The sequence below is a fragment of the Sphaerodactylus townsendi genome, linkage group LG04 (genome assembly GCF_021028975.2).
Source record: "Sphaerodactylus townsendi isolate TG3544 linkage group LG04, MPM_Stown_v2.3, whole genome shotgun sequence".
NCBI classification, from domain to species: Eukaryota; Metazoa; Chordata; class Lepidosauria; order Squamata; family Sphaerodactylidae; genus Sphaerodactylus; species Sphaerodactylus townsendi.
The window spans coordinates 145,793,926-145,810,627 of record NC_059428.1 but is presented as its reverse complement, the minus strand read 5'-3'; the positions used below and the strand labels follow the sequence as shown (position 1 = coordinate 145,810,627).

At 48.8% G+C, this 16,702-nt stretch overlaps 1 protein-coding gene across 1 annotated transcript in view; it reads right to left on the bottom strand.

The window, feature by feature from the left end:
• BAIAP2L1 (BAR/IMD domain containing adaptor protein 2 like 1) overlaps positions 1-16,702 on the bottom strand; it is a 57,540-nt gene that overhangs the window by 20,913 nt on the left and 19,925 nt on the right. Inside the window, exon 3 of the mRNA XM_048495383.1 lies at positions 14,797-14,887. Coding sequence (XP_048351340.1) covers positions 14,797-14,887 — 91 coding nt within the window. The remainder of the gene's footprint in view (positions 1-14,796; positions 14,888-16,702) is intronic.

Genomic DNA, 16,702 nt, shown 5'->3' with positions numbered 1-16,702 from the left:
AGAACACAGAGGATCTGCTAGATCTGCTAGTGATTCCGGCCGTGAAAGCCTTCGACAATACAAAGTTGTATGTGTTTCACAATTAATTTATTTTAATGAGACTTTTAAAAAAAGAGACACAATTACCCCCCCCCCACCCCCCCGCCTCCGGCCATCTTTTACCTTTGCATTTAGAGAATTCTCTGGGTGTGGAAAGCTCCACAGAGGCAGAAATGTGGCCGATAATTCAGACTCCTGCCCCGGAACACGTGAGAAGGGGGGCTGTGTTTTTATTTATTGAGTCGACACCTTAGGCCCGTGGTGGCGAACCTTTGGCACTCCAGATGTTATGGACTACAATTCCCATCAGCCCTTTGGCACTCCAGATGTTATGGACTACAATTCCCATCAGAACCTTCGGCACTCCAGATGTTATGGACTACAATTCCCATCAGCTATTCGGCACTCCAGATGTTATGGACTACAATTCCCATCAGCTCTTCAGCACTCCAGATGTTATGGACTACAATTCCCATCAGCCCTTTGGCACTCCAGATGTTATGGACTACAATTCCCATCAGAACCTTTGGCACTCCAGATGTTATGGACTACAATTCCCACCAGCCCTTTGGCACTCCAGATGTTATGGACTACAATTCCCATCAGAACCTTTGGCACTCCAGATGTTATGGACTACAATTCCCATCCTAACCTTTGGCACTCCAGATGTTATGGACTACAATTCCCATCAGAACCTTTGGCACTCCAGATGTTATGGACTACAATTTCCACCAGCCTTTTGGCACTCCAGATGTTATGGACTACAATTCCCACCAGAACCTTTGGCACTCTCAGATGGTAGTCCCGCTAACATCTGGAGATATATAAGTCACTCCTACTACCTATAGGGCCCTTATTATTGAGAAAGAAGCCTCCGTGTAGGCGGGGACGGCAGGAGACATGAAAGCCGGCCGGCAAGGATGGGCTGGCGTTGCCCTGCCCCAGTGCTTTCGTGGGCAAAGTTCAAATCTCCACCCCCAAGATATGTCCTGGGGCTGGACCCATCCCAGGCTCTGAAGAAGGACTCGGACACATAACGAGTTGGCCTTACAAGACATGCACAGCTGAGGAAGAAAAGGACGCACGAAGGCCTCTTCCGCACATGCAGAATAACGCACTTCCGATCCACTTTCACAACTGTTTGCAGTTCCGCACAGTAAAATCCAGCTGCAAAGCGCATTGAAAGTGGATTGAAAGTGCGTTATTCTGCATCTGCAAACGTCAACTGGAGAGGACAGGAATACGGCCAAAATAAACATTTTAAAAATCCTGTAAATTATTACCGGTAACAGCAGGATGAGAGACCCCATGGGTGTCCTATGCTCTTTATTGCTAAGAGCCGTGTTGGCGAACCTTTGGCACTCCAGATGTTATGGACTACAATTCCCATCAGCCCCTGCCAGCATGGCCAATTGGCCATGCTGGCAGGGGCTGATGAAATATCTAATATAAGAACCACTGGAAGGAATGGATGTAGCATTGCGGAGCGTTTTTCTGGGGACACGTGTATTTCTGTCTGCGTTGCCAACTTTCAGTGTCTTGTGTGTGTGTGTTGTCAAAGAAAACAAACTAGAAGGCCACACCACAACCATGTGTCATGCTCTGGTTTGCATATCCCTAGTGTTGCTTTGCCTAACGACTCCACCCTTATATTGAACTATATACTTAACTATACTATATGATGTATTTCCTGCGTTGACTGAAGGTCTGACGCTTCTTCCCCCTCCCGGTTTTGTTCCTAGGGGTGATGATGACGAAGAAGAGGAAGAGGAGTTTGGATTTACACCCCCATCTTTCTCTCCTGGAGAGCCAGCGTGGAGTAGTGGTTAAGAGCAGGTGCACTCTAATCTGGACAACCGGGTTTGATCCCCGCTCTGCCACTTGAGATGTGGAGGTTTACCTGGTGAGCCAGATTAGCTTGTGCACTCCAACAAACTGGCTGGGTGACCTAGTCGCAGTTCTTCAGAGCTCTCTCAGCCCCACCTACCTTGCTGGGTGCTTGTTGTGGGGGGGGAGGGGGAGGGAAAGGAGATTGTAAGCCCCTTTGAGTCTCCCTTCAGGAGAGAAAGGGGGGATATAAATCCAACACTCTTCTTCTTCTTCTTCTTCCTCCTATAAGGAGTCTCAAAGTAGATTGCAAACGTCTTTCCCTTCCTCTTCCCACAAAACGTCTAAATGCTCGAGGGGAAAATCAAGAGGGTTGGTCATGCTTTGCATGTTGCCGTGGTTTTTATCTGATGTTCAGGAACTTCTCCGCTTAGGAGCTGTTGGCAGGGCCCGGTTGACAACCAGAGAGGCTTGTCTACCTGTAGGTAGACAAAGCATTTGTTTTTTGGAGAGGAAGTCATGTATGAAGCAAGCAGTCAAAATAATATCACAGAACGGTTCCACCGTGGGCCCAACGTGGAATCCCGACTGCTAATAAAGGACTCCACTGTTCGTGTGACCAGGTGGATTGTGAGAAACGTCGATCCGCTGCATTTCCGATGATTTCATGGGCGAGATTTCAGGAAATCTGGGTCTTTCAGGCCAAACTTCACCAGCGACATTCTTCGAGATGCCAAAAATATATAACCTTTTGCTAACTGGAAGGGAGTGGGGACTAGTTATGACAAGCCCGGAAAAGTTGCTTTAAAATATGAATCAGCCTGTTTGATCCCAAAATTACTATTGGCCACGGTATGTGTGGATTCAAGTTTACATTTTATATGGGGGTGGGGAAGGAGGTGTAAAGTCTACGGCCGATTATACACTGGCGACTCCACCCTGCAGCGAGGGTACGCTTCCTTTGGGACAGACGTGCTGAGACTTATGGCGCCGCAGATCCCGGAAGCCCTGTGGTTCCTGAGAGCAGGTAAACCCCAATGTTCCCCCTTGTGGCTCAGCCCCCCAACTATCTATTTAGTGCAGGCAAAAGTTTCGGAGAACAGTCCCATTTTTAGCTTTGAGGGCCTTCAGACATGAAAAGTCATTTATATGGTCCACTATGCATTATTTATTTCATTTTAATCACTTTTACGCCACTTTCCCACCCAGTCAGGGTCTCCAAGGCACGCGCGCATATTCAAACAACTAACGAACACATTTAAAACGGTAACATAATCATGCCTGCTTCATTTCTATCAAATATATTAGCTCAACATAACGAAAAGCATTTGGGTTTTCGTGCTCAGATTATTTCCTTTGTTCCTTGTCTTTTATCTGGTTTTTTAAAAAGTCCTTGACAATTTAAAAAAACTTTTCGTGTTAAAAAAAATGTCTTTCAACGGAGACAAAAAGCAAGAGAAAAAAAACGACACAAACCAAAATGTCAAAAAGACTCGGATAACACAGAACAAAAGTGCCCCGACTGAATTTCTGCGGACTTCTCGGCTCCGAGCAGAAGATATTTCTAAATGTGACACTTCTCGAATAACCATTTGATGACATCCGTTCCTTAACTTACATAACAGGAACGTTGTCCCGACCCTCTATCTCTAAACCGGGTTATGAAATTAACCTGTCGTTACGCCTCTGCGTTTTTATACTAAAGCTGGGGACGGAACTGCCTGTGTTTGTTATGGTCCGTGCTGAGATTTTGCGATTCTGGAGTTTGATTCTTATGACTTTCGAGTGAAGGCACTAAAAGCATTTGACGCTGTGACTTGACGTCGTATCGAAATCATGCGCTTAAGTAAGCAATAAAACTGCCGTATCCTTCCCCCCCCCCGCCACCATTGTGTATCCAGAATATTCCGAAAATATTTTCGGCCCAGAGCTGAAGCCTCTACCACGCTCCCTTTGTCCACATATACAGCTTTAAAAAAAATAAATAAGTTTATCGCTGCCCTCTGGTTCAAAAGTCGCCCTGAAGGAAGGATGCATTCTTAAGGCATTTTGGAGCACGCCCACTCACAAATGTGGCAGGAGTGGCCCTGAACTGTGGCTAGCCCAAGATCACCCAACTGGCATGTGTTGCAGTGCACAGGCTAATCTAGTTCACCAGATAAGCCTCCACAGCTCAAGGGGCAGAGAAGGGAATCAAACCCAGTTCTCCAGATTAGAGTGCCCCTGCTCTTAACCACCCTAAATGGATTCATGCGGGTCTGGTGTGAATGAACTGGGCTTGCAGGCCCACAACTGGGGCAGCTAGGAGGACTGACTGCGGGGCCGACGTTGGCGCCATTTGCAGTTTCATGACCTGTTGCTCGTTTTCTGTGCAGGATCCAGAAGAAGAGTTTGGATCTATACCCTGTTTCCCCGAAAACAAGACAGCGTCTTATATTAATTTTTGCCCCCCAAGATGTGCTATGTCTTATTTTCAGGGGATGTCTTATTTTTCTGCTCCACGGCTGCATGCTCTGGTCGACAGGCATGCTTCCAAACAAAAACTGTGCTACGTCTTACTTTTGGGGGATGCTTCATATTTAGCACTTCAGCAAAACCTCTACTACGTCTTATTTTCAGGGGATGTCTTATTTTCGGGGAAACAGGGTATCCCCCTTTTCTCTCCTGCAAGGAGACTCAAAGGGGCTTACGAACTCCTCTCCCCCCCTCACAGCAAACACCCTGTGAGGTAGGTGGGGCTGAGAGAGCTCCAAAGAACTGTGACTAGCCCAGGGGTAGGGAACCTGCGGCTCTCCAGATGTTCAGGAACTACAATTCCCATCAGCCTCTATCAGCATGGCCAATTGGCCATGCTGGTAAGGCTGATAAGTAGATTCCCTGAAAAGCACTGATTCTAGGTTTACTGGACTAATAAGATCACCAGCTTAGGCGTGTGTTGGAGTGCACAGGCTAATTTAGTTCCCCAGATAAGCCTCCCCAGCTCAAGTGGCAGAGCAGGGAGTCAGACCCAGTTCTCCAGATTAGAGTGAACCTGCTCTTAACCACGACACCATGACACTACATCAAGTCCGCCCAATGATTCAGAGACCGGCCATTACGTGAGACAGGATGCTGGACGAGATGGTCTGCTTCCTATGTTCACAAGCTGCTGTTTCCTCCAGGGGAACGGACTTCTGTTATTGCAGGAGAACTAGCTAGGGATGCCAACTTTCAGGCAAGGCCTGGAGACCCCTTACAATTACAGCCCATCACCAGACAGCAGAGAACATGGATGCTTTGGAGGGCGGATATCTGCATCCTTAGACCCCAGTCTCCACCTCCAAATCTCCAGCAATTTCCCAACCAGGATCTTGCCATTTATCCCCGCATCCCTTGCCAGTAGCCAGGTGGGATCCGGCGACCATCGCTGTTGGGGCAATCGCATTTATAAAATCATAGAAGCACAGGGTTGGAAGGGACCCCCAAGGGCCATCCAACCCCCAGCCATGCAAGAACGCACAACCAAAGCACTCCTGACATATGTTCATCCAGCCTCTGTTTAAAAACCTCCAAAGAAGGATATTGAAGAGATAGAAAAAGTGCAGAGAAGGGCAACAAGGATGATTGAGGGACTGGAGCACCTTCCCTATGAGGAGAGGCTGCAGCGTTTGGGACTCTTTAGTTTGGAGAGGAGACGTCTGAGGGGGGATAGGATTGAAGTCTATAAAATTATGTATGGGGTAGAACATGTTGACAGAGAGAAATTTTTCTCTCTTTCTCGCAATACTAGAACCAGGGGGCATTCATTGAAAATGCTGGGGGGGAAGAATTAGGACTAATAAAAGGAAACACTTCTTCATGCAACGTGTGATTGGTGTTTGGAATATGCTGCCACAGGAGGTGGTGATGGCCACTAACCTGGATAGCTTTAAAAGGGGCTTGGACAGATTGATGGAGAAGAAGTTGATCTATGGCTACCAATCTTGATCCTCTTTGATCTGAGATTGCAAATGCCTTAACAGTCCAGGTGCTCGGGAGCAACAGCAGCAGAATGCCATTGCGTTCACATCCTGCCTGTGAGCTCCCATAGGCACCTGGTGGGCCACTGCGAGTAGCAGAGAGCTGGACTAGATGGACTCTGGTCTGATCCAGCTGGCTTGTTCTTATGTTCTTATGTTCTAAGGAGACTCCACCACACTCCGAGGTAATGCATTCCACAGTCCAAAAGCCCTGACCATCAGGAAGTTCTTCCTGATGTTTAGGTGGAATCTCTTTTCCTGTACTTTGAATCCATGACTCCTTGTTGGGAGCCGCAGAAAGCAAGCTTGCTCCCTCTTCAACGTGACATCCCTTCAAGTATTTCAACAAGGCGATCATGTCCCACCTTAATCTTCTCTTCTCCAGGCTAAACATCCCCAGCTCCCCAAGTCTCTCCTCGTAGGGCAGGGAATCCAGACCTTTTAAAATAGATATACAATTCAAGCCTTAATGTGCTAGAAGATTTGACTCTCTCACGGTACTTGGAAGTGAAAGAACCAGGATTCTTTAATCATATTCCACACCTGGGCAAGGAAACGGCTAATAGGCTTAAGGAAACATTGCCGAAGAGCAGATCTTCTTGAATCTGTGAGCTTACGCCCCGAAAAGGAAAAGTCCAGTTCCCGTACTTCCAGAACCTTGCATTTCGCCCGCGGCCGGTTTCTCTTCTCCATGAAGTGCCGCGCTCGTTATCACATGCTCAGTTTAATTTCCCCCCTTCCTGTGGCCCGGGGCCTCTGCACAAATTATGTTGGCCAGATTCAGGTTGGAATCTGAAGGCTCAGAACTGGTTTCGCGAGAAAGGTAAGCCACTCCAAGAAAGGGTGGTTGGAGATTCATCGCTACCCGCCCCTAATTTGGGGCACCGGTCTGCCGTCCTACCCGATTCGTAACCCATAAAGGAAGTTTACGGACCTCAACAGACCGCTCTCAAAATAGAAGCCAAAGAACTAGGGGTGCCATTTTTCAAAAAATGTCTCAATTCTAAGTTTTCTAAACGCTGGCCTTACTTGCTTTCTGGATTCTGTTATACCTAGCGTATAGCCTATCTGCACGTGTAACCCCCATGCTCAGAATGGGTTGACCCAGTAAGGGGAGGAGACTCAAAGCAGCAGATGGCTGCAGAGCTCATGCAGTTTGGAGGAGACAAGGCTACCAGACTTGGACCTTGATTGGTATAAGCCCTTAACACCTTGTTAAGGTAACTGCAATGTTGTTGGGAACTACTGGGAAAGTAGTTGTTTGTTTTTGCTATGTTGTAAATGTTGGAGTTTATTGTTTCAGGGCTTTCTTTTTGTGGTTGCAATGGGTGAGAGTTCTCCTGGAAACCTTCATCATGCTGAATCCTGTTCATCAAGCCCTTGGAGTCTTCAGGAGCCAACCCACTTGCAAAGAAGAATTGGACTTGGCAGTATCAGTAGACTGTAAATATAAGGACTTGAAAATGCAACCTGAACAGGACCTTGAAGTGTGATGTTAAATGTTGATGTTAGATGTTATATGTTAAGAAAGTAAACCATTTTGTTTTTAAAAATTGTTGTTGCAAACTCATTCCAAGTTCTGCCCCACAGAACCCACAGATAGAGGTTACACATGCATTGGTCAATCTTGCAGTTTTTAGAACACGCTCCCTGTTGCGATAAGCAAGCCCAGAGATTTGAACCCAGCTCTCCAAGAACCCAGCCCAACGCTCTGGGGCTTTCCCCTTCAATATTTTCTTTGGCTTTTCTGCCAGCTCTTCAGCCTCCTTTCTCGCAACATTACCAATAAAAGAAGAACAGTTTGGATTTATATCCCCCCTTTCTCTCCTGGAGAGGAGACTCAAAGGGGCTTACAATCTCCTTTCCCTTCCCCGCCCCCACAACAAACACCCTGTGAGGTAGGCGGGACTGAGAGAGTACTGAAGAACTGTGAGTAGCCCAGCAAGGATGTAGGAGTGCGGAAGCACAGTTAAGCCTCTGCCACTCAGGTGGAGGAGTGGGGAATCAAACCCGGTTCTCCAGATTAGAATCCACCTGCTCTTAACCACTACACCGCACTGGTAGACGCTCTCAACCTTAACCCAGGTGAGTATTTGGACCGGAGACCACCAAGGAGCACCTGAGTTGTGACACGGAAGCTGGCCACGGCAAAACATCCATGAGCGGTCGTCATGGAGTTAGATGTGACCACGGGGGTCGTCATGAGTTAGATGTGAAAAAAAAGATTGAAATGCAAGATGATAGGATGGATTGCCCCAGTAGCCCCAAGCCCTCTTACCACGTGAGCTCACTCGCCCTCGTTCAATTACAGTCCACGGGCAACAGGGAATTAAACCACATAGTTGTGCCTGCTTCAAAGCAAAGAATTAAAACACCCCGAACGCCCGAGGCATCCGGGAAAGCCGGCACAGGGGGCTTTATTGTCCCTCGCAGCTGGGTCACGTCGAAAAGGAGGGGAAAAAATTGTTCTGAAAACGTGTCTGCGCACGCCAGCTCACCTTTTAATCTCCACCACTGCAGTTTCTGAGAAACAAATTCCTCAACGGAGACAATGCGCACCTGACGCAAGCTCGGGGCGATTAGCACGGAGCGACCTTCTTTTCTTCGGGACGCCGACAGAAGTGAAACTCTTTAGGGCGGCAGCTTTCAGATTCATCCCTTGGAGTGAAGGGCAATTTATTGTGTTATTCAGGTCGCGATTGCATCTGATAGGGGGGTTGCTTTCTTGAATGGTCTTTCTGCAGTTCCAAGCACAAACCTTGGACTCAGAGGTCACTAGGGTGGCCAACTTCCAGGCAGGTTCTGGAGATCTTCCAGAATAATACCTTGGTCTCTAGATGACATACACCTACTCCAAGGGTTGCTAGCTCATGTTATCCAGGTTGTGGTTGCATCTAGTGGGGGGTTGCTTTCTCGAATGGTCTTTCTGCAGCTCCAAGCACAAACCTTGGACTCAGAGGTCACGTGGGTGGCCAACTTCCAGGCAGGTTCTGGAGATCTTCCAGAATAATACCTTGGTCTCTAGATGACATACACCTGCTCCAAGAGTTGCTAGCTCATGTCATTCAGGTTGTGGTTGTATCTGATGGGGGGGGGGGGGTTGCTTTCTCGAATGGTCTTTCTGCTGCTCCAAGCACAAACCTTGGACTCAGAGGTCACGTGGGTGGCCAACTTCCAGGCAGGTACTGGAGATCTTCCAGAATAATACCTTGGTCTCCAGATGACATACACCTACTCCAAGGGTTGCTAGCTCATGTTATTCAGGTTGTGGTTGTATCTAGTGGGGGGTTGCTTTCTCGAATGGTCTTTCTGCTGCTCCAAGCACAAACCTTGGACTCAGAGGTCACATGAGTGGCCAACTTCCAGGCAGGTTCTGGAGATCTTCCAGAATAATACCTTGGTCTCCAGGTGACACAGACCTGCTCCAAGGGTTGCTAGCTCCTGGTTGGGAAACACCTGGAGATTTTGGAGGTGGGGCTTGAAGAAGGTGGGGTCCAGGGAGGAGAGGGTATAATGCAATAGAATCCATCTTCCAGACCAGCCATTTTTTCCAGGTGAACCGACCTTGGTGGCCTGCAGACCAGCTGTAATCCAAGGAATTCTTAAACTACCTCCTGGGGATTGGCAACTCAATCCACTCCCCTGGAAGGGCAGTCTCATACCCATCTTCCCAAATCCGACCAAACGCCCCCAAATCTCCGGCCGTTTCCCGGTGCAAAGCCGGCAATGCTTGCCTCTCAGACCAGAACAGATTTACACAGATGCGATGGAAGGATTTTGGCTTCTGCGGGCCTCTCCACTCAACATCCATGCCCTTTAATTTGAGAACAATGAAAACGCATTAAGCTCCATCTCTTGGACTTGCAAATTAAGGCGGGGCTGCAAAGAGTCACTCGGAGAACTTAATCTATTCCTTGCTCTGGCCGTGCTGACGTTTGGGATGCCCGGTCTTTCAAGGGTCACGTCATGAACGGCCGGGGCGGTTTCTGCAGACTCCTAAAAATATAACCCAGCATTCCCTGACCTTTCGTGTTTGTGCGGCAAGCACTTTATCTGAGATTTAACTGGAGAGAGGCCAAATCCATCTTTTCAACGCCCATTAAAAAAAAAGTCACGCTGGAACTTCTGCAGGGGTATTGAGAGTCCTTTGTTTGAAGTCTGCACAGTAAGGTCCCAAGTGCGAGTCGTACGTTTTTAACAGGAGAGCGGCCGAGGCAAGTGGATCCAAAGTAAGAGGCGAAAGCGTGCCCTCCTCGGAGTATGGCTGGGCAGAGGCAAAAAGTCATTCCCAGCTGCGCACGTAAAGAACCCACGCTTCTACAAATCTGCAGCTGAGAGCTTCCTTCTCCTCCGAAGTTAGAGCCCCACCAGAAAGGCCGAAGCAAATCCTCTGCAGCTATTTACTCTTCAGAATTGGCAACTCTTGGGTTGGGAAATTCTTGTAGATTTTTTTTGGGGGGGGGTACAATCTAGGGACAGAGGGGTTTGGGAAGGGACCATGGCAGGGTATAAGGTAATAGAGTCCACCCTCCAAAGGAACCTGGGGGTTAGCTGCCATTCTCTCCTGTAAGGAGACTCAAAGGGGCTTCCAAACTCCTTTCCCTTCCCCTCACAACAAACACTGCGAGGTAGGTGAGGCTGAGAGCGCTCAGGGCTTAGAATCTCCTTTCCCTTCCCCGCCCTCCACAACAAACACCCTGTGAGGTAGGTGGGGCTGAGACTGCTCCGAAGAACTGTGACTAGCCCAAGGTCACCCAGCTGGCATGTGTTGGAGTGCACAGGCTAATCTAGTTCACCAGATAAGCCTCCACAGCTCAAGTGGCAGAGAGGGGAATCAAACCCAGTTCTCCAGATTAGAGTGCCCCTGCTCTTAACCACCACACCACGCAGGATGAGGGCTCCCCTTCCCAAGGGAGAAGAGACAGCCGCCAGGCAATCTGAAAACCCCACTGAAAACCCTTTCCCTGAGCACCGCGGTCCAGTGACTTATGAGACCGCTTATTAGGCAAGAAATAAAATGTGAAAACAATGCTTTTCTTCCTGGAGGCCGAGCTCCTTTGTGCACACGTCTCCGTGTGAGTGGGGTGTACGTGTTTCAGCATGCATACATTTAAAAAGAGGATTAGACTCCTGCATGTGGAAGGCATATGTGAATTTAATGTAAAGCTGGAATTGTATACGCGCGTCGTTGGGAGCAGGTCCCCAAGAGTCACCGTGACCTACTTCCGAGCGTATGCACCTAGGAACGCGCTACGTGAGATTTGAACGATAAGTAACCGTAGGCTGTCATATTGGAGAGATGACGACTAACAAATATTGACATGCATTTGTCGACTGAAAGCAGCAATGCCAGTGAGAATAAAAATGTTAGCTTCCTGGCGTTACGCGTACCATGGGAGCATCATTTCTTTGCCTCCCGACAACACCTGGCTGTCTGAACAATACGAAAGAAAAGAACTGTTCGCTTACTCAGTCCCTTCTACTGCCTTCCATGCCGTGAATTTAGCACCAAACCAGAAGAAGAAGAAGAGGAGTTTGGATTTACATCCCTCCTTTGGAGCCCTTTGGAGCAGCAGTGGCGTAGGAGGTTAAGAGCTCATGTATCTAATCTGGAGGAACCGGGTTTGATTCCCAGCTCTGCCACCTGAGCTGTGGAGGTTTATCTGGAGAATTCAGATTAGCCTGTACACTCCCACACACGCCAGATGGGTGACCTTGGGCTAGTCACAGTTCTTCTGAGCTCTCTCAGCCCCACCCACCTCACAGGGTGTTTATTGTGAGGGGGGAAGGTCAAGGAGATTGTAAGCCCCTTTGAGTCTCCTGCAGGAGAGAAAGGGGGGATATAAATCCAAACTCCTCCTCCTCCTCCTCCTCCTTCTTCTTCTTCTTCTTCTTCTCCTCCTCCTTCTCCTCCTCCTCCTCTCCTATAAGGAGACTCAAAGGGGCTTACAGTCTCCTTTCCCTTCCCCCGCCCTGGGACTGAGAGAGCTCCAAAGGTCACCCAGCTGGCATGCGTTGGGAGCGCACAAGCTAATCTAGTTCACCAGATAAGCCTCCACAGCTCAAGTGGCAGAGCAGAGAATCAAACCCAGTTCTCCAGATTAGAGTGCACCTGCTCTTAACCACTACACCATGCTGGGTCTCGACGAGATGCTGCCAGATTCCAGAAATGGACCCGGCCCATGTTTTTCGAAGTCAAATGACAGCCCTCTGCCTTACACATAGTTCTAACAGCTCCCCAAATCGTCTATTCACCCTGGAAGGGGAAAAGAAAAAGACAGGCAAGGAGCGCGCCTGTCTTTTTCCCCTTTCAGAGCTAACGCCAGCCCAAGGTGGCTTTGATCAGCAAAAACTGCTGTGTGGTTTGGATCAACAAACTTTCTTGGGTGTGAGGAGGGGGCAGAGACCTGCCTTTTGGGGGGATACGGAGCTCTGTCAAAGATTCGTGTACGGCAGGTGCTGTATGTAAACAGTAGCCAGACATTAGACTGTTATTCTTACTGCTACGAGGGGCTGATACGCAGCGAATGCATAAGGCATTTCGACGTCCCCGGTGTTTTGCTCTCCGGCTGTAGCCCTGCCCCACCAGCCTTTTCCCAAAATAACTCTGCGAAGGTGACCTGGCTTATGACTTATTTGCTTTTGCTGTTTGCCCGGGCGCCACTCCCTGAAGTTCAATAGGGAACGCGAAGGCGGCCACACCATGGTGCTTCACAGCAAGGCTGAGCTGTGCACCCAGCGTTGAGCCGAGAGCCGAGTAACCCTGGCGAACTCCCGCTGCGACAACTCAGCCGGTTCTGCAACTGCGCTGCTCTGCGGCTTCCAAGAAAAAAAACACACCTGGGAAGTTTCTTGTGCCTCGCAGGCTGGCAAGCAAGGGCAGAGTTTCCCCTTACAACATGCACCGTGGCCCAGTGCGGACCTACCACGGAAACTAGGGTGTAGGGATCTGCCAAGATCGGGTTTGGCAATGAGATACATCCCCCTCCCTCCCTCCCCGTGGCCCAGTTTTGGACAATTGCCCAAACTAAACCAAGTTGCTTTAGGACGAACTCAGAAAATCCGGCAAGGAGAAGAAGAAGAGTTGGATTTGTATCCCCCCTTTCTCTCCTGTAAGGAGACTCAAAGGGGCTTACAAACTCCTTTCCCTTCCCCTCTCACAACAAACACCCTGTGAGGTAGGTGGGGCTGAGAGAGCTCCAAGAAACTGTGACTAGCCCAAGGCTGTGTGAGTTTCCTAAACCAGGCATCCCCAACATCGTGCCCGTAAGAGACAGGGCATTTGCTGACCCCTTTCCTAGTACCTGTTGCTTTTAAGGAAGTTCTATATTCCTTGTATGCTAAAGCTTATTTTCCTTCAACCCCTTCTTCCCAATTAAACCATTTTAATCCGACAGACCGGTCAGTCTGAGCGAGCGAGCTCACGCACGGGGAACAGGAGGGAAATTATTTTTTTACGTCATCCCATCCGGGCTGTCATCGAAGCTCAAAGGAAAAAAAACCGCACAGTGGCCCCGGGTGCGAATTTTTCCTGCCAATTTTATCTCGCTCTGACAGCCGGGCGCTTTATTTTCGGCCGGACGAGATTTGGAACGGAGCGGTAGCCGAGGCTCTCAGCTGAGCAGATAAAAACTTCTTGACATCTGGGCGAACCGACAAGGCCAAATATAGAGAGGCCTCATGCCCAGTGTTTGCCAGTTCAAATGGCACCACTCCCAAATCAACTCAGAGTTTTGGAACGGGACAACTGCATCCCAGGTATGCGTGGTTGCAGTTAAAGGATCTGGGAGGACGCGACACCATCTACCTAGCGCTCTGGGAAGCGGCTGCCAGCCTGACTAGAAAATACTGACCTGAATCAGTATAGGACAGCTTCATTGTTGGTGTTGCTTCCAGCGCAACTCAGAAGTGACCAATCTCGTTAAAGTGACGCTCCAGCGTTCACCCAAAGCTCTACGGGTCGACCCACAAAGTGTTGGGAGAAACCCTAGAGCAGGGGTCTTCAAACTATGGCCCTCCAGATGTTAATGGACTACAATTCCCATCAGCCCCTGCCAGCATGGCCAAATGGTAGGGCTGATGGGAATTGTAGTCTATGAACATCTGGAGGGCCATAATTTGAAGACCCCTGCCCTAGAGAATCATCCCCCATGTGACGATGTCATTTCTGGGTTGTGCCGGAAGTGATGTCATTACACGAGGGACACCGATCGCCCCTCCCGAGCATAAATCCCCGCCTCCCCCCAACTCCCAGCAATTTGGAGGCCGTTCTTAACAAAACATTCTTGTAGACCATACAGTCGCCACACAGTTAATCAATAATGAACCAATCAGTCGATCAATAAACAGTCAATCAATAAGTGAATGAGCACTAAATGCCAACATCTTTGTGAACAGTGATGGCGTAACCCTTTGGTACCTCGGGATTTCTCCTCTCTGTTGGCACATTACACACCTGGGGAGTTCATCATGGGGTGAAAATCACCCCACATCTAGGGCTGGCTCGGGGCCACCTAAAATCGCATACCAAAGGGCAAATGGGTGGAGCGCAGGAGGGACTCCAGCTGGCAGGTCTGGTGCCTATGCTCCGGGTGGCTGCTGCCCGAGGGGGGGGGGTGCAGAGGAGGCAGAGATGCTAGAGGGCGGGCCAGAGCAGCGCTGGGACTTGCTGGAGGCTTTAAGCAGACTGGGCCCCTGCTCGAGCTGGTGAGGAAGAGGGAGCCAACCAGTTTTTTTTAAAACTGCAAAACCCCATCTCAGGTGGCAAATTCGACGGGTTGGCACCTTTATGAGCAAATAAGTGGGGTTTGGGTTACAATTTGGGCACTCGGTCTCAAAAAGGTTCACCATCACTGATCTAGAAGGTCCAGTTTGGTTGAATGTATCATCGGCCAACAGGAATTCTAAAGTTTAACTGAATATTCGGGTATACTTACCCAGTTCTTTAGACACTGGCGATGCGACGGCTATGTCTCCTATTTTTGCCACGCCGTCATAGTAAGCTCTTCCAGCGAGGATCATGGCTGGAGAAACATATTTTTTTGGGGGAAAAAATTGAAATAAAATAACAATTGAACCTAAACAAAACAAAAAGTCAGGTCATAAAATCCATTGCCTATGTCCTATCAAGAGGGGATTCTTAAATTACAAAAAAATAATAATAGTATACTATCGTTAAATTATGGTGCAAACATCGAAGAGCCCTGCTGGATCAGAATAATACAGTCCATAGAAATCGAGGTTTTCCCCTGAGGAGAACCTCGGAAGAGCCCCTGCCTGGATCAGTCCAGTGAAGGGCTATCTAGCCTCCAGTCTCAGCGGCCAACCATTTCCTCTGGAGGGCCAACAACCGAGCACAGCAGCCAAGACCTGGATACTGGCGACGCTAGTAGTGGTCTTGAAGGTGAGCCGATTGAAATAACATCCACGCTTAAATTGTTTCAGATCTCTGAACAGACCGGGGGGGGGGGGGGGGTTACACCCTGCAACTGCTAGCAAGAATTTAGCGGGCTGCATTCCAGTCGAGCCGACATTTAATTGCAAACGCCGGTCCCAGGGGGGATTCAAATCCTTGCAGAAGGCTGTTAATAATACTAAATAAATGCCACCGGCTAACTGTTCAAAGCGTTTCCTTAATCGCCGAGCAAACCTCAAGAATGCTTTATGTAAGGGTACTTGCGAAAGAAACCGGTCGTGTCAGTTTTTATTTTATTTTTTTCAGGGAGGACTCTTAAGGGCAAAGTTTTCCTTGAAAGTTGAGAGGTCAGGAGAAAAACAGGGTCTTGTTTATTGGGGGGAGGGGGAAGAAATCAAATCCCCTCCGTAATTCTATATCCGTGGTGGCGAACCTTTGGCACTCCAGATGTTATGGACTACAATTCCCATCAGCCCCTGCCAGCATGGCCAATATGCTTCACATTCACATTATTTCAGCTGATTCGAGGAAGCATTGCAAGAGGGATTGCTGAGTTTGGCTGCTCCCTGTACGTTATTTCCAAGATACTTTGCATTTATGATTAATGTGTGTTCTGATACACAGGTCATGGAAACAGAATTCAAACTAGGCCGTGCGCTCATAGAGCCACAGTGTTGGAGGGGGGGACCACGTAGGCCATCTAGTCCAGCCCCCTGCTCAATGCAGGATTGAAGAAGAAGAAGAGTTCGGATTTATATCCCACCCCCTTTTCTCTCCCGTAGGAGACTCAAAGGGGCTTACAATCAGCAGTAGATGATGAGCAGCAGTGGCGTAGGAGGTGAAGAGCTCGTGTATCTAATCTGGAGGAACCGGGTTTGACTCCCAGCTCTGCCGCCTGAGCTGTGGAGGCTTATCTGGGGAATTCAGATTAGCCTGTACACTCCAGCACACGCCAGCTGGGTGACCTTGGGCTAGTCACAGTTCTTCGGAGCTCTCTCAGCCCCACCTACCTCACAGGGTGTTTGTTGTGAGGGGGGAAGGGAAAGGAGATTGTCAGCCCCTTTGAGTCTCCTGCAGGAGAGAAAGGAGGGGATATAAATCCAAACTCTTCTTCTTCTTCTTCTTCTAGATCGGACCTGCAATAATGGGCTTTAGTTACAAGTAGAAAGGTGCCGGCTGGATCTTAGGAAAAAACAACACAGTTTTACAGCAAGATCCATTCTTCAGCCTCTCTCACCTGGGAAAGACTGGCTCTTCCAAAATGACGTATGCACGCTGCAGCTAAAAACTATCATGCTGTTGCGGGTGAAGGCGGCTGATAAATATTTCAGATGACAATTGTCTTGTTTCCCGGAGCAAATGTAAACAGGTATGATTAATTCAAAGCAAAATGATTAATTCACTAAGGCTTCTTGGAACGGGC